The sequence below is a fragment of the Sus scrofa genome, chromosome 2 (assembly GCF_000003025.6).
Source record: "Sus scrofa isolate TJ Tabasco breed Duroc chromosome 2, Sscrofa11.1, whole genome shotgun sequence".
Classification (NCBI taxonomy): Eukaryota; Metazoa; Chordata; class Mammalia; order Artiodactyla; family Suidae; genus Sus; species Sus scrofa.
This window is the reverse complement of record NC_010444.4, coordinates 74471738-74496769: the sequence shown is the minus strand read 5'-3', so window position 1 is coordinate 74496769 and position 25032 is coordinate 74471738. Positions and strand designations below refer to the sequence as shown.

The following is a 25032-nucleotide window of genomic DNA, read 5'->3' as shown; positions in this document are numbered from 1 at the left end:
AAGAACGGGGGAGCCAGCAAGTCATCACGGAGCCCCCTTGTCACAGTGGACCTCTCCAGCCACCCTTGGGGGCTTTGGGACCCCCGAGATGACTCCTCACATCTCTTCAGCACTCCCAAATTGCCACACATTCTGACTTTGCTTTCTTCATGAGCCTTTATTTGGTGTTCTGGGGATAAGGGAGAGGAAGTGAGCACAGGGTCTCAGGCTGGACTCCCTGACCCGCTGGAATCAGTTGCATCTTTACGTAGCCGCTGGGGGGGTCCTCTCTGGTCTCTGGGGGTTCTGATTCCTTTTCTCGCTTCAAGGAACTCTCTTGGCTGCCCAGAGGCGCCTGAGGCAGGAGAAACTCTGAACACAGAGATGGGGGGACTGGGCCTGGGGCAAGATTTGGGAGCTAGATGCTGCTTGGCAGTGGGGTGCTGGGGTAAAGAGATCGAATAGAAGCTTTGGCCATTCTGATCCTCTCTGGGGATGTCCAGCACCTTCCCCTCCACAGGCCATGCCTCACTCTTCCTTGGGGCCCTCCGAGGCTTGTATAAGACGTTGCTGTAGAGTGGATTCCCTGCATTGGAGGGAAGCGGGTATGACACCAAGAGGGGACAGTCACTAAATACAGCCCACTTCTGGGGGTTTTGTCTATGCTTCTGAAAAACATGGGTGTAGGGGCCAGCCTTCTCCATCTGTTCCCTTTCTCCGCCCCCCAGCTGCATCCTCTCTCATTCCAAAAGGGGCAGGTATCAAAGTCAGATGCTTTCGGACTTTGTCTAGCAGCTGCAGTTCCCGCCTTCGCCACGCGGGGGCAGGGTGGCCAGGGGACGGCGGTGCTCGTGGGAACCGCCTGCCCTCCACGCGGCTACCTGCGCAATTCCTTACCTGCTTCCCTATGTCGACGGCAGCAGCGGGCCCAGACCCAGGCTCCTAGAGCAAAAGCGGCAACGGCCACAACCCCGGTCACCAGCAGCGCGAAGAAAAGTCCTGGGAGTTGGGGTGGAGGGGGTTGTGGTTGGTCCGATGGGGGGCGGGCCCGGGGGGCGGGGCCAAAGCGGAGTCACGTGGTGGAGCTCACCTGAGACGCCCTGGTTCAGTAGAGAGCCGTCTGCAGAGAAGAAAGATGCGTTTTAGGAGTGGTCACCTTCGAGTCCAGCTTCCGGCACCCCTTCAGGGTAAGAGCCCCTCTACCCGACGTGGGACCTCAGGGTTCTTGCCCCTGCCATGCAGTGTGAGTTCAGGCAGGTTTTTGCTCTGAACCTGTTTCCTCTTCTGATGCGACCAATCATTCCTGTCTTGCAGGGTTACTGTGAAATAACTACCGACAGGATTTTTCCATCAGCTCCATCACCCTGGTCAAGAGCTACATCATTCCCACCATGAGCTCCACCATCCTTGCCATGGGCCCCATCGCTCCCATAATGGGCACCATCATTCCAATCACAAAATTTATCACACCCCCCCACACACCGCCCCAAGCCTCTTCACTCTGAACTCCACCATTTTGAGCTCCACTATCTTCACCATGAACTTCACCAACCCCACCATGAGCTCCATCATCCTGGTCATGGGATCCATCACCCTCACGACTTTTTTTTTTTTTTTGTCTTTTGTCTTTTTGTTGTTGTTGTTGCTATTTCTTGGGCCGCTCCCGTGGCATATGGAGGTTCCCAGGCTAGGGGTCAAATCGGAGCTGTAGCCACCGGCCTATGCCAGAGCCACAGCAACGCGGGATCCGAGCCGCGTCTGCAACCTACACCACAGCTCACAGCAACGCCGGATCGTTAACCCACTGAGCAAGGGCAGGGATCGAACCCGCAACCTCATGGTTCCTAGTCGGATTCGTTAACCACTGCACCACGACGGGAACTCCACGACTCTTGTTTTTTGAGCCTCTACACCGTGTCCGTCCCATTTTTACATGCAAGAAAACCAAGGCTCAGAGAACCTGAGTCACCTCCCTGGGATTGCACACCCAGGCAGCAGCTGGGCCCTTGCTTCCCTCAACTTCCCCCACTCGAGCCCAACAACTTCCCATATTCAGAAAACAAAACTTACACTGACCTGAACATTTGAGTCTTGTTAAATAATCAGCATCATAGACACAATAACAACCATTTATGTTTATTGGAGACTTACTATGTTTCAGATCTTGTAATAAACTTTTTTTTTGTGTGTGTGTGTGTGTTTTCTAGGGTGGCTTCCCGTGGCATATGGAGGTTCCCAGGCTAGGGGTCTAATCGGAGCTGTAGCTGCCAGCCTATGCCACAGCCACAGCAATGCAGGATCAGAGCCGCATCTGCAACCTACACCACAGCTCACATCAACGCTGGATCCTTAACCCACTGAGCAAAGCCAGGGATCGAACCTGCAACCTCATGGTTCCTAGTCGGATTCATTAACCACTGGGCCACAACGGGAACTCCTAAATTTTTTTTTTCTTTTTAGGGCTTCACCTTTGGCTTATGGAGGCTAGGGGTCTAATCGGAGCTGTAGCCGCCAGCCTACACCACAGCCACAGCAACACAGGATCCGAGCCGCATCTGTGATCTACACCACAGCTCACGGCAATGCTGGATCCTTAACCCACTGAGTGAGGCCAGGGATTGAACCCACAACCTCATGGTTTCTAGTCAGATTCATTTCTGCTGTGCCACCATGGGAACTCTTTTTTTTTTTTTTTTTTTTTTTTTTTTAATGGCTGCACCTGTGGCATATAGATGTTCCCTGGGCCAAAGGGATTCAATCAAAGACGTAGCAGCTGCTGCAAGGCCAGATCCTTTATCCCACTGTGGTGGGTTGGGGATCGAACAATGCCCCCATAACAACCCAAGCCACTACAGTTGGATTCTTAACCCACTGCACCACAGCGGGGACTCCATGTAATAAGCTCTTTAGGTGTAATCACTTTATTTATTTGTTTGTTTGTTCGTTTTTATTTGGCCGCACCCACAGCATACAAAAGTTTCCAGGCCAGGATTGGAACCCCAAGCCACAGTAGTGACAATGCCAGATCCTAGGCAACCAGGGAACTCCTAGATGTAATCACTTTAAATTCACCTATCCTGATGAGGAAAGCACTATTAGCTGTATATGATAACCAAGTAAACAGGCACAGAGAGGTCAAGTTACTTGCCCAAGCTCACACAGCAAATGAATGGCAGAATGGGGATGTACTTTCAGAATCTGTATAACTGACAAGAACCCCAGCCAAAGGTACCTTCTCCTGTGCCTAAGATGAGGCCCAGCATCCCCAACCCCTTCCTCTTGCAGGTTCTAAATTTGGCAGTGTTCCCCAGGGGCTGCCAAGCAGCTGTTCATGGTTGGGGGAGCCAGCTGTGTGGAGCTGGACTCGTGCCCGCCTGCTCCCACTCCCTCGCAGCTGCTGACAACTCACAGCCTTTGCTAATTGGTAATTGATAATTGGCCCCCTAGTCGCTGGAGGGGTGGGGACAGGCAGGACAGCCATAACACTCCACCCTGGAGGCAGGCGGTGGGTGGGCCCTACCAGCTGGAGAGAAATGGGCCTCTTGGATCAGGTAGCCTAGATGGTGCTTCATTCTGCCTAGTAGGGGCCAGGCATGTGCCCTAGGCCCTAGGGAATCCCCCAGAGAGCAGGACCTCATCTGGGTTAGCTTGTTCCTCCCACCCTTGTGCAAAGTTTGGCCCATAAGGGGGTGTCATGCAAGGTCACAGCAGTGTTTGAGCTGGGCTCAGGAGAAAGCCGGCCATATCCCTGGTCGTGTGTATCTTGGCCTTCACTGCCCTCGGCTTTATCCTCTGTAAAACAAGGCAGCTGGCTTACTGATCTGGAAAGTTTCTTCCAGCCTTGAGAGTGGATGGCTTTCAATTCTAGGTTCTGGAATTCTAGAATTCTCTGCTCTTACACAGTCTGTGATTGCGAAATTCTAGGAGTGTCTCTTTTTAAAGTATTTAAGATACTAAATTCTAAGGTTCTAGAATTGTTCATGCCTTTATTTCAATGTTTCCCAACTTTTCTTCATTATCACTTCCCTAAGGAGACTTTTTAAGAATCTTAATTTGTTCCCCCATGAAATGTTAATACCACAGATATCCTGTAAATCTGTTTATGTGCTGTCTGCATATCTATGCTAGATACATAAAGAGTAGGATTGTCTTTGCTCCCCAAGAACCGATTTTTTGCCCCTTTCAAAGTGACAGTCCCAGGAGTTCCTGCTGTGGCCCAGTGAGTAAAGAACATGACTGCAGGAGTTCCCATTGTGGCTCAGTGGTTAACGAATCTGATTAGGAACCATGAGGTTCGATCTCTGGCCTCGCTCAGTGGGTTGAGGGTCCGGTGTTGCCGTTAGCTGTGGTGTAGGTCACAGACGCGGCTCAGATTCCGCTTTGCTGTGGCTCTGGCCTAGGCCGGTGGCTACAGCTCCTATTGGACCCCTAGCCTGGGAACCTCCATATGCCGTGGGTGTGGCCCTAAAAAGCCTAAATAAATAAATAAAAATGCGGGGAGTTCCCACTGTGGCTCAGCAGTAACAAACCTGACTAGTGTACATGAGGACCCGGGTTCAGTCCCTAGCTCTGCTCAGTGGGTTGAGGATCCAGCATTGCCGTGAGCTGTGGTGCAGGCCACAGAGGTGGCTTGGATCCTGGATTGCTACGGCTGTGTCGTAGCCCAGCAGCTGCAGCTCCAATTTGACCCCTAGCCTGGGAACCTCCATATGCCACAGGTTCAGCCCTAAAATGACAAAAAAATAAATAAACAAATAAATAAATTAATTAAAATATGAAACCAGTCAAGATAGATTTGTGTTGTTAAAAGTCAGGATAGGAGTTCCCATCATGGCGTGGCAGAAACGAATCCAACTCGTATCTATGAGGATGTGGGTTCCATCCCTGGCCTTGCCCAGTGGGTTGGGATCTAGTGTTCCCAGAGCTGTGGTGTTGGTCACAGATGCGGCTTGAATCCCACGTTGCTGTGGTGTGGTGCAGGCCATCAGCTGTAGCTCTGATTCAACCGCTAGCCTGGGAACCTCCATGTGCTGTGGGTGTGGCCCTAAAAAGCATAAAAAAAAGTTGGGATAGTATGGAGGTGGGGCAGGGACATGAGGATGGCAACTAGGAGGCAAATGTGTCTTGAGTTTGCTCAGCCTGTGAAAATCCACTGCTCTGGTTTTCATACATCCCTCCCAAATTCATATGAATTTTAACCCCCAATGTGATATATTACGAGGTGGGGCCTTTGAGATGTGTTTAGATCATGAGAGCAGAGTCTTTGTGAATGGGATCAGGGCTCTTATAAAAGGGACCCTGGAGGGCTCCCTGCCCCTTCTTTTTTTTTTTTTTTTTTTTTAATCTTTTTAGGGCTTCGCCAGCAGCATATGGAGGTTCCCAGGCTAGGGGTCATCAGAGCTGTAGCTGCTGGCCTGCACCACAGCCACAGCAACACAGGACCTGAGCCGCATCTGCAACCTACACCACAGCTCACAGCAATGCCAGATCCTTAACCCACTGAGCAAGGCCAGGGATCGAACCTGCATCTTCATGGATGCTAGTCAGATTCATTTCCACTGAGACCCGAGGGGAACTCCTCCCCTGCCCCTTCTGCCACAAGAAGGTGTAGGCTGTGAACCAGGAAGAGGCTTTTCACCAGGATATGACCTTGCTGGTGCTTTGCTCTTGAGTTTCCAGCCTCTAGAATTATGAGAAATAAATCTGGGGCTTATCAGCCACCCAGTCTATAGTATTTTGTTATAGCAGCAGTTGAACAGATGAAGACATCCATTGAGCTGGCCACTTATGGTATGTGCATTTCTCTGCATGTAGAATATACTTGAATTATACCATTTATGAGATTGTTTTGAATCAAAATCCAGAGTTCTATATATTCAAGTCTTTAGGGAGTTCCCTGGTGGCCTAGTGGGTTAAGGATCCAGGATTGTCACTGCTGTGGCACAGGTTTGATCCCTGGCCTGGGAACTTCCGTACGCTGTGGTCACAGCCAAAAAAAAAAAAGTCTTTATGGTTGTAATAGTCCATAACAGAGATCACTCAACAAGCCTCTGGGTCAAATTCAGTCCACTGATTTGTTTTATTTTTTTAATTTTTTTGCTTTTTAGGGCCACATCATGGTATGTGGAGGTTTCCAGGCAATAGGTCTAATCAGAGACACAGATGCTGGCCTATGCCACAGCCACAGCCATGCCAGATCCGAGCCGCACCTGCAACCCACACCACAGCTTATGGCAACACCAGATCCTTAACCCACTGATCGAGGCCAGGGATTGAACCTGCAACTTCATGGTTCCTAGTCAGATTCGTTTCCACTGTGCCATGATGGGAACTCCTGACTGTTGTTTTAAGGTTTTATTGGCACGTAGGCCTACCCACTCCTGTATGTGTGTCTATGGCAACTTTCACGCTATAAGGTCAGAGTGGAGTAGATGCAACAGAGACTGTCTAGTCTTGCATTTGCAGACTTCCTGTTCCTAGGAATCAGATTTGAGGAATTTATGTTTCTAGGAGCTTGAGATTCCAAAAGTCTTAAGATTCTAGAAGTTCCAAATCCCCCGCTTGTCCCTGCTTATCCTCATACCTGTCTCCACCAGGAGCTGCGTCCCGTTGCCCTGGGCCTCCTCTAGCCCAGGGATCTCCACAGTTGCCCAGCACACATAAAGCCCGCTGTCGTTAAGACTCACAGGATCCAGCTGCAGGGTGAGATTGCCAGGCTGCTGCCAGGAAAGCCAGCCCCGGGGCCCGCAGACACCCATGCTGAGACTGCCATTGGTGACCTGTGTCTGGCACAAGGTGTCACCATCCTTGGTCCACTCAACACGGAGCTGCTCCCAGGCCTGGGCCTGCCCCACCTGGCAGACCAAGGTCACCTGGCCGTCCTGCCGTGCCTGCAGCCACTTGGGTGCCTGCTGCACACTCAGGCCTGTGGCTCCTTGTGGGGCTGGGGGACAGAAGAGGTGAGTGAGGCCTTTTTCAGGGTGGGTACGTGTGAGTGTGTGACTTACTCCCCTCGCCAGCCCACAGAGATGAGGCAATGAGCGTTTGAAAGCTTGCTGTCTCTGTAATTCTTGCAAAGTCACCTCTTGCTCAATGGCCTCGTCTGTGAAATGGGTATAAGTCTCTTGGCACCTTTTCAGATATCAGGTGGACTCTGCCATGCCCAGCTCTCAGCCACACAAATATTGCTTCATGTGTGCCAGGCCCTGATCTGGACACTGTGGACACAAATACAGAGGTGACTGAGCCAGACAAAAATCTCTACCCTCGTGGAGCTCTCGATCTGGGGGTAGGTAGCAGGGAGAGACACAGGAAGTCAAGAAATGAGAATCATCATGGAGGGAAGAAATGGGGAGTGGCAGTAAAATAAGGATGACATGCGAGGATCTGCTTATTGAAGCGGTCAGGGAAGGGCTCTCGGCGGAGGTGATATATGAGCAGGGATCCGAATGGTAAGTAGTCAGTTATGGGAAGGAAGGGAGATATGGAGGAAGAGCACCCAGACAGAGCAAGAGCCCATACAAAGTTCCTAAGGGTGGACCATACCTGGGGAGTTGGAGGAACATCGGAGAGGCTCATGTGACTGGGGGAGACAGAGAGGAAGTGGGATCCGAGAGACCCACAGCCTATGGGGGTGGGGTGTGGCAGAGGTCAGGAGGTGTGGGTGGAGAAAGGGGAGCCGTTTACTTTTTTGGGGTTTGTTTTTTTTGTTTTTTTTTTTGCTTTTTAGGGCCTCACCCTTGGCATATGGAGGTTTCCAGGCCTAGGGGTCGAATCAGAGCTACAGCCACCAGCCTACCCGACAGCCACAGCAATGTGGGATCCCAGCCACGTCTGCGACCTACACCACAGCTCATGGCAACACTGGATCCTTAACCCACTGAGCAAAGCCAAGGATCAGACCCACATCCTCACGGATCTCAGTCAGGTTTGTTAACTGCTGAGCCATGAACGGAAGTCCAGCCGTTTACTTTTGAATCTAAGTGTAATGGGAAACCAGGAGAGCAGGGAGGAAATGTGGTCCAATTTAAGTTTTAAAAACAGCACTCTGATCCGGCATTGCCGTGAGCTGTGGTGTAGGTTGCAGACGCGGCTTGGATTCTGCGTTGCTGTAGCTCTGGTGTAGGCCAGTGGCTACAGCTCCGATTCGACCCCTAGCCTGGGAAACTCCATATGCTGAGGGAGCGGCCCAAGAAATGGCAAAAAGACCAAAAAAAAAAAAAAAAAGGTTTAAAAAAAAATAGGCGTTCCCATTGTGCCTCAGCAGGTTAAGAACCTGGCATAGTGTCCATGAGGATGCAAGTTCAATCCCTGTCCTCGCTCAGTGGGTTAAGGATCTGGCGTTGCTGCAAGCTGCAGTGTGGGTCAAAGACGCAGCTCAGATCCAGTGTTGCTGTGGCTGTGGTGTAGGCCTAAGCCGCAGCTCAGGTTCGACATCTAGCCCAGGAACTCCATGTGCCACAGGTGCCACCAGAAAAGAAAAAATTAATAAATAAAAAAGGTCACCCTGCCTGCCATGGCAAGAACAGCTATGCCATGGGGGTGGGTGGTGGGGGATCAGGGCAGCTGGGAAACCAGGGTTAAGGAGACCAGTGATGGGGGCCAGATCCTCGAAAGCAGTAGCCAGAATCTGAATTGGTTGCGAAAGTTGCCTCCAGAAGAACTATAAGAAGAATTGAATTAGGAGAGAGGAAAAGAGGGACAGTGACAGATATCCAAGCGTTTACCCTGAGGGAGTATGTGAATGGTTGTGGCTTTTGGCCAAGATGGGGGACAACAGAGGGAGAAGCAGGCAGGGAAAGAGTTTGCTTTGGGCCACGAGAGATCTGGGGTGCCTGTGAGCCCTCCCTCCCCCAGAAGGAGTGTGTGTCAGGTTCCTAGCATTTGGGGTGCCATTACAGTGTCGCTAGAGAGAGAAGATCCAGGGAAGTGTTCCAGGCAGAGGGAACAGCAGGTGCAAAGGAGGTGAGATCAAGTTTGATATGTCGGGGGAGGCGGGGGGGACGAGCCAGCAGGTTGGACGGGAGGAGAGGGAATGCAGAGGAGGTGGGGGGAGATAAGAGAGGCCAGCAGAGCCAGGTGACTCAGGACTCGGTTTCAGGTCATGGGGTGAATTTTATCCTATGAGCCCCAGGTGTGGATCCTTGCTAGACCCCTTCAACCCTTGTCAACTTCGGAGTATCGGAGAAAGAGACGGGCCTTGTTTGGCAGAGCAGAGCGACTAAGGTTTTGAGGGGCTCTGAACAGGAGGGGTAGGCAGCAGGGTGATGGATCACAAGAAGACGGGGGTAGAGGGGAGGAAGGCCCAGGTACTCACCCCAGAACTGCGCCAGGAAAATCAGCGCCGCACCCAGGAACCCCATTCCTGGCCCCTGAGGCCCCTGTCTCCCAGCTGGTGTCCTGCCACCCCCTTCCCCCCTCCTTCGACAGACTTCCTGCCACAGAGGTATATGTGACACTCCGCCCCCACCACAGAGGCATATGTGACACCCAAGCCAGACGGCAGACGTCCGGTGGCCACTGCTGCCTGGGGCTCCACTTCCTGTCACCTTGTGCCTCAGTTTCTCCAAAGTTCTTTTTTTTTTTTTTTTTAATCTGAAAGGCAGTGTGTGTACGTGATAGAGATGATGTGATTGAAAATCTTTCTAAAAGACTACATGAACACCCCTAGGCTGGGGGAACACATTGGAAGGGCAGGTGAGGCAAGGGTGGGGGAGGGGAGCAGGCACCTAAGGCTTGAGCAAAGGATTGAATGGCAGAATCTCAGCCCCAATTCTCTTGCCACCAAGATGTCCTCCTTTGCGGTTCAAAGGAATGGCTTTCTACTAATGGCTTTGAGTCCTGCAACAGGGAGCGGGATTTTCCTGCCCCCATAGACTGGGGAGAAGTTGGTGGACCCAGGTGAGGGGGTTCACAGGCTGTGGACTTTCTCTTAGCCCTGCACCCATCATCCTGTGGCTGGCAGTACCTACCCCTGGAAGAGGAGGCAGACTCCTAGGCCTCAATATCTCACCCCCAACCACAGTGTGACCTCCTTTTTCAACCAGAAAAAAGAGGGTCAGTGTTTTACAGAGTTGTTCTCACAATTACAGGGAGGCCCCTGTAGTGGCTTTCTGCCCACACTTCCCCAGTAGATACACACAGCTTCCTGGTCTTCCCCTACCACTCCTCCCCCTTCTTTTTGCCTTTTTTTTTTAGGGCCACACCCTGACCATATGGAGGTTCCCAGGTTAGGGGTGGAACTGGAGCTGCAGCTATGCCACAGCCACACCAAATCAGAGCCACGTCTGTGACCTACACCATAGCTCACAGCATTGGGGGATCCTTAACCCACTGAGCGAGGCCAGGGTTTGAACCTGCGTTCTCATGGATACTAGTCAGATTTGTTTCTGCTGAGCAACGACCAGAACTCCTCTCCTTTGAACTTTCTGGAGGACTTTTCCAAACTCCACTCTTCCCCCACCCACTGCAAAAGGCAATGCTGGAGATCCTGGGTAGATTGAGCCCCAGGCTGACCCTGAAGACAGAGCTGCACACAGTCATTCCTAGACCTAGGGATTCTGGGCAGGCTGAGAGGCTTCTGGAGAAGCATAGGAGTGATATGGGGAGGGAAAAGTGGTTTCCAAAGCTGAACATCCACTGGGCAAAAGCCTGGCTTTTCAGTAAATGCAAGACGTAAATAGTCAGTGGCCAGATTTCAGGGCCTGGCTGTGGGATGGTGGTTGCGGTGAATTTCAGTTTGAGTGGCAGCAGTGAAGTTTCGTCCCTGAACAATTTGGGAGACTGAGGCACTAAGAGGACTAGGGATGAGCTCGAGGTCACACGACAGTCGAACCCAGGCACCCTGCCTCTCTGTTGCTGACTCTCTCCAGCACAGACATCTTTAGCCATGTTGCCTGGTGCCACCCAGGCCCTCGGGAATCCCTGCGACCCCGGGACAGTAAGGACTACATTTCCCAGATTGCCGCGAGGGGCGCGCCTGCGCGTTACGGCCAGTGATGGAGCGCTGACTGGGGGCGCGGCGGCGGCGGCGGCGGCGGCGGCGAGGGCTCGGCGGGCCATTGGCTCCCGGCAGCGGCAAAGGCAGCTTGAGGACTAGAAGAGCAAGCGGGGCCCGCGGGTCGGGCTTGGGACAACCTGGGCTGCAGCCATGGAGGACCAGAGGGTAAGACCAAGGCGGGGCGGGGCGTGGCCCACGTTGGGGGGTGGACAAGGGGACGGGACCAGGTGATGCCGCAGCGCGATCCCCACCCCCCATCCCAGTTGCTTCTGGGCGGAAGCCCCACCCTCGCGGCAACCCCGCCCGAATTAACCACCATTGTGGACACAGCCCTCCCACCCTTGCCCCGACCCCACATCGTCTTGGCTTGGGTTCAGGCACATCTCTGAACCCCCACGCCCTCCCAGTATTCCCGGACCCAGCCTTGATTACATCCCCCACGCCTTCCACCCGGACTGCGGACCAGGTGTCCCGGCCCTCGCCCCGCATCGGAGGATGCTCCGCCAGCTTAGCACAGGTGACCCCACTAATCCCTCGCCTCTAGGAAAAGGACCCGTCTGAGGCCTGGGTTAGGGCCACAGGCCCCCAGCAGCATCCTCCCATGCGGCCTCCTTCCCTCCCGGCATGCCCTCCCCCAGGCCTCCCTTGCCCTTTTCTACTTACCTGGGCTCTCTCACCCACTTCCTCAGGTACCTCCTTTCTCCTTGCTATTCCCTTTTCCCGTGTATCCACTTCCCCAGATGAGCCCGTGTTCTGCAGGTGTCCTTTTCCTCTGGGGTTTCTTTCCCCAGGCTAGCCCCTCACCCCAGAGCATGCCCCGCCCTCAGGATACAGGTACCTGGTTGAAGGCTTTGTGCTCAGGCAGACCTGGCTCTTCCTGAGAAGCTCTCTGGGAGCCTCAGTTTCCTCTGCTGTGAAACGGGCATGCTGACGGCACTCACCTGCTCTGTGAGGAGTGTAGGGCAGGCCTGCTCTTGGCAAGTGTTCAGGCTCATCTGCCTGGTGGCCCCTATAGCCACTCCCTGGATCCCTGGAAGGCAGAAAGGGGAGACTTAGGTCAGGGAGCCTGGCCAGGATGAGTGGCTTATCTGTGTATGCACTTCCCTGGGGGCAGGAGGCTCTGCGCAAGATCATCACGACACTGGCTGTTAAAAATGAAGAGATTCAGAGTTTCATTTACTCCCTCAAGCAGATGCTGCTGAATGTGGAGGTGAGAAAGGCCGGGGGCGGTGGGGGTGGGGTGGGGTGGGGCAGCCATATGAACTAACCTGTTGCTGCTAATGTCCATGGGACTCAGGGTCTGGCTGCCATTGCCAGGCTCGGTTCCCCATCTGAGCACAGGCTTTGCCAATGCTGGCTATTCTGACCCCACAACATTTCTTCTCTTCAAGGCAAACTCAGCCAAGGTGCAGGAGGACCTGGAGGCTGAGTTCCAGTCCCTCTTCTCTCTCCTGGAGGAGCTGAAAGAGGGCATGCTTATGAAGATAAAGCAGGACCGGGCCAGCCGAACCTATGAGCTGCAGGTGTGGGGTGCGGGGGGTGGGAGGTGGGGCTCTCCTGGACCCCCACCCAGACGCCATCTCCTACCACACCCCTCACACTGGTCTCTTCCTCCAAACCTGCCCCTCCTCCCTTGCCCCTTCCCAGAGATGCCCCCAAGGGTCCCCGGTGTCCAGAGCGAGTGGTTTTGGTGTCACCTCCTCCTTCCCCTGGTTTTTCCCATGGAAGGGCCCTGGCTATGACCTAGCAGTCCCCCCCTCCACCTACCGTCCCCCTTAATCCCTTCACCCATCCACCCCTCTTCTCCATGGCCAAGGCCCCACCCCTACATCTGGCTCTTCTTCCACCCCCACCCACCCCCAACCTTTATCCAGTGCTTCCAATTTGTCAGCTCTTCCCACTGGTCCCCCAGATCTGGCAGCATCACCACTTGCCAAACAACCCCCATGGCTCCCAGGGGGGTCTCAGATTCCAAGTTGGGGTTGCTGGGGCTGCACCAGAGCCTCTTGGGTAACCTCCTAATGCCCCAGATTCCCATCCCCAGGGAACATGGTGCCCCCGGGCTCAGGTATGGCCTGAGCATGTGCGTTTCTAAGGAAGGGATCCCCAGGTGTTTCTGATGCCCTGCCAACAGCGAGGCCCAGCCCCCTCCAGCCTCCCACTCCCGCCTGGACTTGGAGAAGGGGCTGGTACCCTGGATCCTGAAGGCAGTGGGGATCCCTGGGAGGGTTTGATGCAGTGGAGTGAGGGGTCTCTTCTCTTGGTGCCACGGCATCCACAGAACCAGCTGGCTGCCTGCACTCGAGCCCTCGAGAGCTCTGAAGAGCTTCTGGAGACAGCCAACCAGACCCTGCAGGCCACGGACAGCGGGGACTTTCCTCAGGTGGGTGCCTCTGAAACCAGACTGGTAGGGCTGCCAGATAAAATACAGGACATTCAGTTCCATTTGCATTTCAGATCAACCACAAGGAGTTTTTTGTTTTTTTTTTTGTTTTTTTTTTTTTTATTATTTTCCCACTGTACAGCAAGGGGGACAAGGAGTTTTTTAGTATAAGTATGGCCCATGCAATATTTAGTCTGAGTATGTCCCAAAGATCACATGGGACATTCTTAGACTAAAAAAACACAATTCTTTGTGGTTGATCAGACATTCAAATTTAAAAAGGAATAATTTTTTTCTTTTTTGGCCACCCTGCAGCATATGGAGTTCCTGGGCCAAGGATCAGGTCCGAGCTGTGGTTGCAACTCACACTGCAGTGACAACGTCGGATCCTTAACCCACTGCACCACAAAGGAACTCCAAGGATGAATAACATTTTTAGTATATCTTATGCAAATGTTTACTTATTTATTTACTTTTTTTTTTTTTTTTTTTTTTTTGCCTTTTAGGCCCGCACCTGTGGCACATGGAGGTTCCCAGGCTAGGGGTCCAATCGGAGCTGCAGCTGCCAGCCTACACCACAGCCACGGCAATGCCAGATCTGATCTGTGTCTGCCATCTACACCACAGCTCACAGCAACGCTGGATCCTTAACCTGCTGAGTGAGGCCAGGGATCGAACCTGAAACCTCATGGTTCCTAGTTGGATTCATTTCTGCTGTGCCACAATGGGAATGTTCAGTATAAGCATTTCCCATGTATTGTGTTGCACATATTTACACTGAAATACTTATTCATTAGCTGAAATTCAAATTTAACAATGAATAACAATGAATTTTCACAAATTTAACAATGAATTTTAACAATGAATAATTTTACTGAATATCACATGCAGTACTTAGTATATCCAAAATACTGGATGAGACCTAGTTATATTGAAAAATCACTTATTTTTTGGAGTTCCCTGGTGGCTCTGTGGCTTAAGGATTTGGTGTTGTCACTGTTGCGGCTGTGGTTACTGCTGTGGTGTGGGCTCAGTCCCTAGCCGAAGAACTTCTACATCCCAGGTGTAGCCAAGAAAAATCATTTATTGTTTATCTGGGATGCAAATTTAACTTGGCATCCTGTATTTTTATTTGCTAAACCAGCCAACTGTATGTACTGGGCACGGGGTGGGAGGTTGGGTGGGGATGGGAGCCTGTCTTTGCCCCCGTCCCCGTCCCTTCAGGGCATGGCCAAGGGTTTCTGCCCCAGTGTTGGGGCACTTTGCCACATAGATGCCTGGTTGGGCCTCAGTCTTCCTGTCTGTGTAGTAGCTTTCTGATTGTCAGCACAGTTCTGTGGATTTTATTCTGTCTCTCTTTCTAGGCTGCCAAGCAAATCAAAGATGGGTAAGATGCTGGAACCTGGTTCCCACCCCAGTGCCCCACCCCTCTTGTGAAGGTGGGGACGCCCAGGTGAGGGTCCCTTGGCCCAGAGCACTGGATGGGAGCAAGGGGGAGGGGGGCCTTACGCACACCTCAGAGGACTAGGCCTGGGCGTCCACCTCCTTCCCTGCAGTGTGCAGGCTGCCTCCACCTCCTTCCCTGCAGTGTGACAATGGCCCCAGCCTTCCGGCTCTCATTGAAAGCCAAGGTCAGCGACAACATGAGTCACCTCATGGTGGACTTTGCACAGGAGCGGAGGATGCTACAGGCACTCACATTCCTGCCTGGTGAGAGGAGAACCCTCGGAAGGGCCAGGATTGCAGGGCAGTGGCCTGGGAGTCTGGGGGAGCCTGAGACAAGACCTAGAGTAAGGCTGATAACCATTTGTAGAAACCCCAGAAAGCCCCATCCTGGGGTGGAGCCCTGAGATACCTACCCCCACTGGGTGGAGCCATGAGGAAGCCTCAACCCTGGGTGGAGGCACAGCAAGCCACTCTGTTGAGTGGAGCCTGGAGGAAGCCCCACCTCCTGGCAGATCCCTGAAGAGGCCCCACCTACCAAGGGGTGGAGTCCTATGGAGGCCACACCCCCAAGGGGTAGAATGTTCCACATGTTCTACCCCTAAATGGTGGAATCCAAAGAAGGCCCAGTTGTTGGTTGAACCCTGAGAAAGCTCACCTCTCACCCTTTGGTGAAACCCAGGAGGCTCCACCCCCAGGCCCCAGAACCCAGAAGGGCCCCACCCCCCAACCTTGGGATCTGGAGGACATCCTGCCCGCAGAAAGGTCTATTAAGTTGGCAGGGTTATGACAACGCCCACCCCTGCTGGCACAGCCACCTGACCTCCCTCTCCCCTTTGTCCTGGGCAGTGCCTAGTGCCCCTGTGATCGACCTGGCTGAGTCCCTGGTGGCCGATAACTGTGTAACCCTGGTGTGGCGCATGCCAGACGAGGACAACAAGATTGACCACTACGTGCTGGAGTACCGGCGGACCAACTTTGAGGGCCCACCCCGCCTCAAGGAGGACCAGCCCTGGATGGTCATTGAGGGGATCCGGCAGACGGAATACACTCTGACCGGTAAGGGCAGCTCAGCCTTCCCCCTCAGTCAACCTGGAGATTCTGGATGAGCCTCAAGGCTCATGGGGTGTGAGAGCAGCCTGGCTGGGCTGATCAGGAGTAGCAGAAATGATAATAATGAAAATGAAACTGGTGATAGCTGCTGCATTGTGTATTGAAGGCTTACTATGTGCCAAGCATTTTACCTACGTGTAATGGGCAGGCTTGTTGTCATTTTATAGATGAGGAACTGAGTGAGGCACAGGGAGAGAGGGCATCCTCTGTCCCTGTTTTGTCTCTGTGATCCAGCATTCATTCTTTCATTCGTTCATTCATTCATTTTGACTCACAGAGCACCTGCTGGGTACCAGGCACCATCCTTGCAATAGTGAGAAAAGTGGGAGAAAATCCCTCCCCTTGTGGAGCTGGTGTTTGGGGGACCATCCTCCCAGGATCTGGGGATTCCCTTGGTAGTTATGAGAAAGCAGAAGGCCTGGGGGAATCCATCCAGCTGGTAGGGGAGGGTCTGAAGGAGGAGAAAATCAGGGGTCCCTAATGCATTAGGAAGCTGTCCTGAGCCAGAGGAAACCCTCTGCGGTGGGGAGAGCCTTGCTGACAAGATAACTATCACCACAGCTCTTGGGCTGTAATCAGCCTGCTCCTTATCTGTAATTAGCATACATGGTTAATAATGAGCATGTTAATTGCAGGAAAGAAAAGCTAGCAGCCTCCAAGAGGGCCTGGGAAACTCTTGGTTCATCCTTTCATGGGAATCAAAATAAACACATATTTTTTTTCCAATCTTTTTTTATTCTGGTAAAATACACATAACCGAAAATATTTTTAAGATTTTTTTATTAGAGTATAATTGAGGAGTTCCTGTGTGGCTCAGCAGTGATGAGCCCAACTACTATCCATGAGGATGGAGGTTTGATCCCTGGCCTCACTCAATGGGCTAAGGATCCGGCATTTCTGTGAGCTGTGGTGTAGGTTGCAGACTCAGTTCAGATGCCAAGTGGCTGTGGCTCTGGTGTAGGCTGGCAGTTGTAGCTCCAATTAGACTCCTAGCCTGGGAACTTCGATATGCTGTGGGTGCAGCCCTACAAGGCAAAAAAAATAAATAAAAAATAAAAATAAAAATAAAAATAGAGTATAGTCTATTTACAGTGTTGTGCCAATTTCCACTGTTTATCAGAGTGACCCAGTCATAACATCTATATACATTCCTTTTCTTTTTATTTTTTTTTTTAGAGCCACACCTGCAGCATATGGAGGTTCCCAGGCTAGGTCTAATTGGAGCTACAGCTGCTGGCCACAACCACAGCAATGCCAGATCTGAGCTGTGTCTGTGACCTACACCGCAGCTCATGGCAATGCCACATCCTTAACCCGCTGAGCGATGCCAGGGATTGAACCTTCAACTTCATGGTTCCTAGTTGGATTCATTTCTGCTGAGCCATGACGGGAACTCCCCACATTCCCTTTTTTATTAATTTTTTATTTTATTTTTATTTTTGCTTTTTAGGGCTACACCCGTAGCATGTGGAGGTTCCAAGCCAGGGGTCCAATTGGAGCTATAGCTGCGGGCTTACACCACAGCCACAGCAACATCATATCTGAGCCGTGTCTACAGCCTACACCACAGCTCACGGCCATGCCGGATCCTTAACCCACTGAGCAAGGCCAGGGATCGAACCTGCATCCTCATGGATCCTAGTCAGGTTTGTTAACTGCTGAGCTACAACAGGAACTCCCACATTCCCTTTTTTAATATTATCTTCCATCAGGGCCTATCCCAAGAGACAAGATAGTTCCCTGTGCTGTACAGTAGGATCTCATTGCCTATCCATTCTAAATGTAATAGTTTGCATCTACCAACCCCAGCACATAATGTAAAATTTACCACCTTAACCATTCTTTTTTTTTTTTTAAATAATGATTTTTTTTTGTTTTTTCGCCATTAAATAATGATTTTTATTTTTTCCATTATAGCTGGTTTGCAGTGTTCTGTCAATTTTCTATGGTACTGCAAATTGGCCCCGTCACACATACATGTATACATTCTTTTTTCTCACATTATCATGCTCCATCCTAAGTGACCAGACATAGTTCGCAGTGCTGTACAACAGAATCTCATTGCTTATCCATTCCAAAGGCAATAGTTTGCATTTATTAACTCCAAATTCCCAGTCCATCCCACTCCCTCCCCCTCCTCCTTGGCAGCCACAAGTCTGTTCTACATATCCATCATTTTCTTTTCTGTGAAAAGGTTCATTTGTGCCACATAGTAGATTCCAGATATGTGATACCATGTGGTATTTGTCTTTCTCTTTCTGACTTACTTCACTTAGTATGAGTCTCTAGTTCTATCCATGTTGCTGCAAATGGCATTATTTTGTTCATTTTTATGGCTGAGTAGTATCCATTGTGTATGTATACCACATCTTCCTAATCCAATCATCTGTCTATGGACATTTAGGTTGTTTCCATGTCTTGGCTATTGTGAACAGTGCTTCAGTGAACATGCGGGTGCATGAATCTTTTTCAAGGAAAGTTTTGTCCGGATATATGCCCACGAGTGGGATTTCTGGGTTATGTGGTAGTTCTATGTATAGTTTTCTAAGGTACCTCCATACTGTTTTCCATAGTGGTTGTGCTCTTTTGTCTTCTTAGGGCCACACCTACGGCATTTGGAAGTTCCCAGGCTCGGGGTCGAATAGGAGCTGTAGCCGCCCGCCTATGCCACAGCCATAGCAACCAGGGATCCAAGCCGTGTCTGCAGCCTACACCACAGCTCATGGCAATGCCAGATCCTTAACCCACTGAGCAAGACCAGAGGTCGAACCCGAATCCTCATGGATACTAGTCGTGGCTCAATTCTTTAACCGCTGAGCCACGATGGGAACTCCCACCTTAACCATTCTTCAGTGTACAGATCAACTCTTCGGTGCATCCGTTATGTGCTACCATCATCCCTACCATCCTTCTCCAGGACTTTTCATCTGGCAAAATTGAAACTCTTCCCCACTAGACACTAATTCCTATTCCGCTCCCCCAGCCTTTGCCACTCACCATTCTGCTTCCTGCCCCTATGACTGTTACTGCTCTACGTACTTAACATAGGTGGAATCAAATAATATGTATCCCTTTATATCTGGCTTATGTCACTGAATGCAGTGACCTCAAGGTTTACCATGTGGTATTGTGTGACTGTGTGTTAGAATTTCTTTCCCCCTGCTTTTTTTTTTTTTTTTTTTTTTTGGCCTTGCTTATGACACGTGGGAGTTCCTGGGCCAGGGATCAAACCCATGCCACAGCAGTGACCCAAACCCCTGCAATGACAGTGCCAGATCTTTAACCCTTTGTGCCATGGGAGAACTCCCAGAATTTCCTTCCTTTTTAAGGCTGAATAATATTCCATTGTGTGTATATACCTAGCTTTCTCCTGTAGTGGCAGCTTACATGACTAGAGCTCAGTGTCAGAACCAGGAAGCTGATGTGTGGACATTCTGCAGTGTTAATTCACTTTTCACCAGTTTTACACACACTCATCATGTGTGCATGTGTAATCCCATGTGCAGTTTTATCCCATGTGTTGTAGATTTGTATAACCACCACCACTATCAAAGTTCTTCATCAAACTTCTCCATCATGGGCTTCCTGATACATCCCTTTACCTACCTGGCCTTTTGCAAAATCTATAGAGAGTAAATTCCTCAGGGCAGGAAGTTGAATCCCTCAAAAGACCTGCGATATTGAAGATAATGATGCATGTGCTCATTCACGTAAAGAACCTATGTGGTTATTTGCAGTCTACGTACTGTCTTGTTGATTGCTTAGAAAACAGGAAGGTTTGGGTTAAATATTTATCACTTACATTCCTCATCCTCATCCTCACATGAACCCTGCTCAGTGTGGGGAATATGATTGCTGGTTCACAGAATAGGAAACTGAGGCATGTGTGAGTCCGGATCATCAATAGTCAGATGGGTTCGGTGGTTCTCAAACCAAGCCTTCTGGGTGGTAGTTTTTGCTCTGGGGCGATAGATGGAGATGCTGAGCAAACCACAGAATTCTCAGAGAAGGGGATCTAAAGAAGAATGAGGTGATCTGGGTGGGCTGGGGGAGCTAATAGCCAGATTGAGGCTTGAAGGAGAAGGCAGGAAGAACAGCCTGCTAGGCAGAGGAACAGTCTGATCAAGGGCTCAGAGGCCAGGATACTGAGCCTTTGAGTCTGGAATGAGCTATGTTTGCAGAGAGAACAACCTCCATGGGGAGAGGGGAGAGGAAGAACAGGGACTTTATCCTAAGGGCACGGGGAGCTATGGGAGGTTTCAAAGTAGGGCATGCCCAGCGTTGTTTGGGATGCTCAGAGAATGGGCGTCTTGCAGGGGATTCTTGGGAGGCAACTGGATGTGGTCTGGGCTATGGGTGCCGTGAGTGGCCAGTTGGTGTCTGAAGGGTGAGAAAGCGGAGTCCCCGTCATGGCTCAGTGGTTAACGAGTCCGACTAGGAACCATGAGGTTGCGGGTTTGATCCCTGGCCTTGCTCAGTGGGTTAAGGATCCAGCGTTGTCGTGAGCTGTGGCGTAGGTCGCAGATGTGGCTTGGATCCCACATTGCTGTGGCTCTGGTAGCTACGGCTCCGATTAGACCCCTAGCCTGGGAACCTCCATATGCCACGAGAGCAGCCCAAGAAATGGCAAAAAGACAAAAAAATAAAATAAAATAAATGAAGGGTGAGAAAGGGACAGCGAGCAGAATGAAATGAGCAGGGGTCCCGACTGAGCCACCTGGACATTTGAGGGTAGAGAAGAGCCTGCAAAGAAGACCACAGGGAAGCAATCGGGGCAGCCAGGAGAGGGCAGTGCAGTAGCTGCCAAGGAATGAGAATGTTCCATGAAGGAAGGAGTGGTCAGCCAGGACATGCTGCAAGATGAGGACTAAGAAGGGCAAAGGAAGGAGAGGGAGTGAGGCAGCCAAGAGGGTGGTGTGGATAGTTCTCCAAAGAGGCTTAATTTGAGGGGGAAGACAGCTTGATACTTGGCTTTACTGTTTAAGGTTAGAAGAAATTAATAAGAATTTTTTAAAATGATATAAATGAAGGGAGGGCTCTATCCTAGTAGTAGGGAAAATTGTTAAGGAACCAGGTAGGGTGAGATCTAGGGGTTCCAGCAAATGACTTGCTCAGCTCCATTCCCTCTACTTGTTGGCTCTAGGGGCTGCATTTTCAAGGCAGCTGGCCAACGTGCTGGCAGATTTGCCCAGGAGGAGCTTCCTCCTAGCTGGCCAAACCAAAGGGAAGAGGGACTCTGCTCACTATAATACCAGCCAGTGTCTCAGGGCATATTCTGATTGGCCAGTTTGGGTCATGTGCCTATCCCTGGACCAATTGCTGTAACTGGACCATAAAGCATCCTGATTGGCCAGTCTTTGTTGGAGGCAGAACCAAGTAATCCATACCTCCACAGGTAAACAAGAGCAAGGATGGTTTCTGAGGGATAAGACATCCTTTATAAGGTGCCCTTTAGGGAGTTCCCATCTTGGCTCAGCGGAAATGAATCCAACTAGGAACCATGAGGTTGCAGGTTCGATCCCTGGCCTCGCTCAGAGGGTTAAGGGTCCAGCATTGCCATGAGCTGTGGTGTAGTTTGCAGACACGGCTCAGATCTGGCGTTGCTGTGGCTCTGGCGTAGGCCTGCAGCTACAGCTCCGATTAGACCCCTAGCCTAGGAACCTCCATATGCCATGGGTGCAGCCCTAAAAAGACAAGACAAAAGAAAAAGAAAAAAAAAAAAGGTGCTCCTTAGAATGAGGGGTGGTGGGATTACTGTGGGACAGGGGGGTGCCTCTAATCTATTGCTTGAAGTGTATACAATGTTAAGATCCCTCTGTTGCCTCATAGGTCTCAAGTTTGACATGAAATACATGAATTTCCGGGTGAAGGCCTGTAATAAGGCAGTTTCAGGCGAGTTCTCCGAGCCAGTGACCCTGGAGACACCAGGTGACTGGCTCCCACCCCTACCCTAGCTGTGACTCCATAACCCCTCACTCCCGGGGCTCCAGGGACTGGTGTCTAATGCGAATCTTCTAAGCAGACTTCTGTGGCCCTTTTTGCCTTGGGTGGCCAGGAGGCTCAGTGCTCAGTCGACAATAGATTCCTTATCCTGAGTCTCTGGTATAAACTTTGATATTGTTTTTTGCATTTGCAGTTGATCCCATTATACCTGGATCCCATTATACCTACACACACACACACACACACACACACACACTCTCTCACACTCACACGCTCGTGCTCTCTCTCCCTCCCCTTCCTCTCTTACTCTCTGTCTCTCTTCCAAAAAATAGCTAAGTGCTCTTTAGAATTGGGAATGGGCTATCAATAGTGAAGACAGATTTCTTAGCTTCCCACAGTGACACCTTTGCATGTCCTGATAGGAAGTCCTTTTGCAGTCTAGCTTTACTCTGTCATGCTGCAGCCGGGCCCTCTTCCTGGAATTAATCTCCAGTGGAAGCACAGGGCAGCACAGTGGTTTGAAAGTGGCTTCAGACCTGGGAGATTTTAGGCATCATGCCCTTGGCCTTCACTCCTCTGGCTACAGGTTCTGCCTCCTCCACTCTTCCTCACCTCGTCTCTCGGTGTCTTTCTACCTCTTATCTCTCTCTCTCTGAACCTGTGTCCATCAGTCTCTTTCTCTGCCTTAGTCTGTTTCTTTGTCTCTTTCTCTCCTCTGTCCCTGTTATGGTCTGTCTTGGTCACTGTCTGTCTCTCTCTGTGTCTCTGGGTTTCCCCATCTCTGTGACTCCCGCATCTGCCCAACCCCAGCGTTCATGTTCCGCCTGGATGCGTCCACATCCCACCAGAACCTGCGGGTGGATGATCTCTCCGTGGAGTGGGACGCCATGGGCGGGAAGGTGCAGGATATCAAAGCTCGCGAGAAAGATGGCAAGGGGCGGACGGCGTCTCCCGTCAACTCCCCAGCCAGGTAGCCTGTCCCCTCCCCTCCCTGAGTCTCTGGTGGAGGAGATCAAGCTGGAGGTGGACACACAGAGCCCAGTGGGGTCAAGGCTGGGGTGGAGGGAGGGATGTGGAGCTGGAGGAGCCCAAAGAATGAATGAAGGGAGAGGAGATTTCGAAATGGGTTTTGATGGTTGAATAGAAATTTTTCGGAAGAGGACAAGCACGAGTATGTTCTGACACGAGAAGCTTAGTGTATGAAAACAACCACATACAGTTAAGGAATGATGAAAAGTTCATGGTGGCTGGGGTGGACCGGGGAAGCCCTCCTGTGGGAAAGGTGAGGTCTGAATTGAGACTTCCCTCTCCTTGCCATTCACAGAGGTATTCCATCTCCCAAGAGGATGCCCTCAGGTCGTGGGGGACGGGATCGCTTCACAGCTGAGTCCTACACAGTGCTGGGTAAGGAGTGGGGAAGCTGGGAGGAGAGACAACTCTGGGCAGGGCCCTGATGTGGGGGTGGTAGGAGGGAATTCCTTTGGCTGGGGAAACTGAGGCCGCTGTCGACAAGGCTTCTGTGGGACTGGTCCCCAGAATGTGTTATTGTGACACTGGGGGAATGGAAAGCTAGATTGAGGGAGGAAGGATTATTGAGGGGAGCCAGAGCTTAAGGATGCTCTGGACTCGGAGAGTGGCTGGGCACTCGAGCTTGAGGAGGGATTTCCTGGAGTGGCCGAGACTTGAGGAGTAGCTGCAAAGAACAGTTTATCGGGGGCGCTGCTGGGTTTGTGGAGGAGCCTAAGCATCACTGGAGCGTGGGGAAGTGGTTTCAGAAGAGTCGAGAAGCCAGAGCTGGAGAAGTGGCGAGAATGGCTAGGATTCGCACCGCAGGAGTGATTGGACCCTGTGAAGGAAAAGCTGGAGTCCAAGGAGGAAGTGGAGTTTGGGGGAATCACCACTGTCCAGGAAAAAAGCTTGAAAAGGGGGATTGGGGTATACGTGGAAGCCAGTGTGGTCTGTAATATCTGGTAGGTGTGTGTGGTAGGAGCGAAGTTAGGGAGGAGCTGGTTTCTGGGGATGAGTGAGGAAAGGAGCTTGAGTCCGGTGGGCAGCAGTACATGGTGACACTGCAGCTGGATCGGGGAGTAGCTAAGGTGGCAAGAATCTGGATCCCAGGCCTGGGGAGGACGTGGACTCGGGGATTAGCTGAGATGTAGTTGAGGCTTGGAGAGTATCTGAACTTAATGAGTACCTACAGGGAGCTGATAAAGCCTGGGCAGTACCTGGAGGGAATAGCTGGGCTCTGGCTGCTCCTTCGTGAAAGGGCACCTGGGACCTGATTCTACCCAGTACCCGCTGCCCACCCCGCCCCACAGGGGACACGCTGATCAATGGCGGGGAGCAGTACTGGGAAGTGCGCTACGAGCCGGACAGCAAGGCGTTTGGCGTGGGGGTGGCCTACCGCAGCCTGGGCCGCTTTGAGCAGCTGGGCAAGACGGCCGCGTCCTGGTGCCTGCACGTCAACAACTGGCTGCAGGTCAGCTTCACTGCCAAGCACGCCAACAAGGCCAAGGTGTTGGACGCTCCCGTGCCCGACTGCCTGGGTGTGCACTGCGACTTCCACCAAGGTGACCCCAAGCCCCTGCTGGCCTCTCCGGCCACCTCTGTCCACTGTCCCTCTGTCCAGACCCCTCTTACCAGGTCCCCCTGTCTCTCTTACCCCTCACTCCCACCCCAGGCCTTCTGACCTTCTACAACGCCCGCACCAAACAGCTGCTGCACACCTTCAAAGCCAAGTTCACACAGCCGCTGCTGCCAGCTTTCACGGTGAGGCCTCCTCCACGGCCCAGGGATAAGAGGGGGGTGGTGTGAGTGCTGGCTGCACTGCTGAGTCTCTCTGTTTCTCATCACTGTCCCCCAGGTGTGGTGTGGTAGCTTCCACGTGACAACAGGCCTGCAGGTCCCCAGCTCTGTGCGCTGCCTGCAGAAGCGGGGCAGTGCTACCAGCAGCTCCAACACCAGCCTCACCTAGGCCCCTGGACTGCCCACCGGCTGGGCTGATTTGGTGGGCCACCTCCAGGCCCTGGCTCTTTCAGCCGGGCACTCTGCTCTCACTTGCTGCTTGGAGCCTTAACTCCTGATGGGAGTCACCAATGGGGAGCGGGCCCTGGGGCAAGCCCTCCTCCCCACCTCATCTCCCAATAAAGGTCAAACACTGGCCAGGCCAATG

At 51.8% G+C, this 25032-nt stretch overlaps 2 protein-coding genes across 3 annotated transcripts; one reads left to right on the top strand and one right to left on the bottom strand.

Moving 5' to 3' along the window:
* On the bottom strand, positions 138 to 9400 carry TMIGD2 (transmembrane and immunoglobulin domain containing 2). The gene is made up of 5 exons (XM_005661339.3): positions 9296 to 9400; positions 6563 to 6922; positions 1070 to 1099; positions 877 to 978; positions 138 to 565 (listed from the first exon to the last, which is right to left on the bottom strand). The coding sequence occupies exons 1-5, from the start codon at positions 9339 to 9341 to the stop codon at positions 204 to 206; spliced, it is 900 nt and encodes a 299-aa protein (XP_005661396.1). The 5' UTR covers positions 9342 to 9400; the 3' UTR covers positions 138 to 203.
* FSD1 (fibronectin type III and SPRY domain containing 1) lies at positions 10982 to 25026 on the top strand. 2 transcript variants are annotated; one of them, XM_003480828.4, is made up of 13 exons: positions 10982 to 11143; positions 12093 to 12188; positions 12370 to 12501; positions 13260 to 13361; positions 14726 to 14748; positions 14950 to 15071; positions 15654 to 15863; positions 21747 to 21845; positions 22671 to 22830; positions 23185 to 23264; positions 24179 to 24430; positions 24541 to 24629; positions 24724 to 25026. In XM_003480828.4, the coding sequence occupies exons 1-13, from the start codon at positions 11129 to 11131 to the stop codon at positions 24832 to 24834; spliced, it is 1491 nt and encodes a 496-aa protein (XP_003480876.1). In that variant the 5' UTR covers positions 10982 to 11128; the 3' UTR covers positions 24835 to 25026. The 2 variants fall into 2 exon arrangements, with proteins under 2 accessions (XP_003480876.1, XP_020939724.1); XM_021084065.1 differs by lacking the exon at positions 24179 to 24430 and having other exon boundaries at positions 10984 to 11143; positions 24724 to 25023.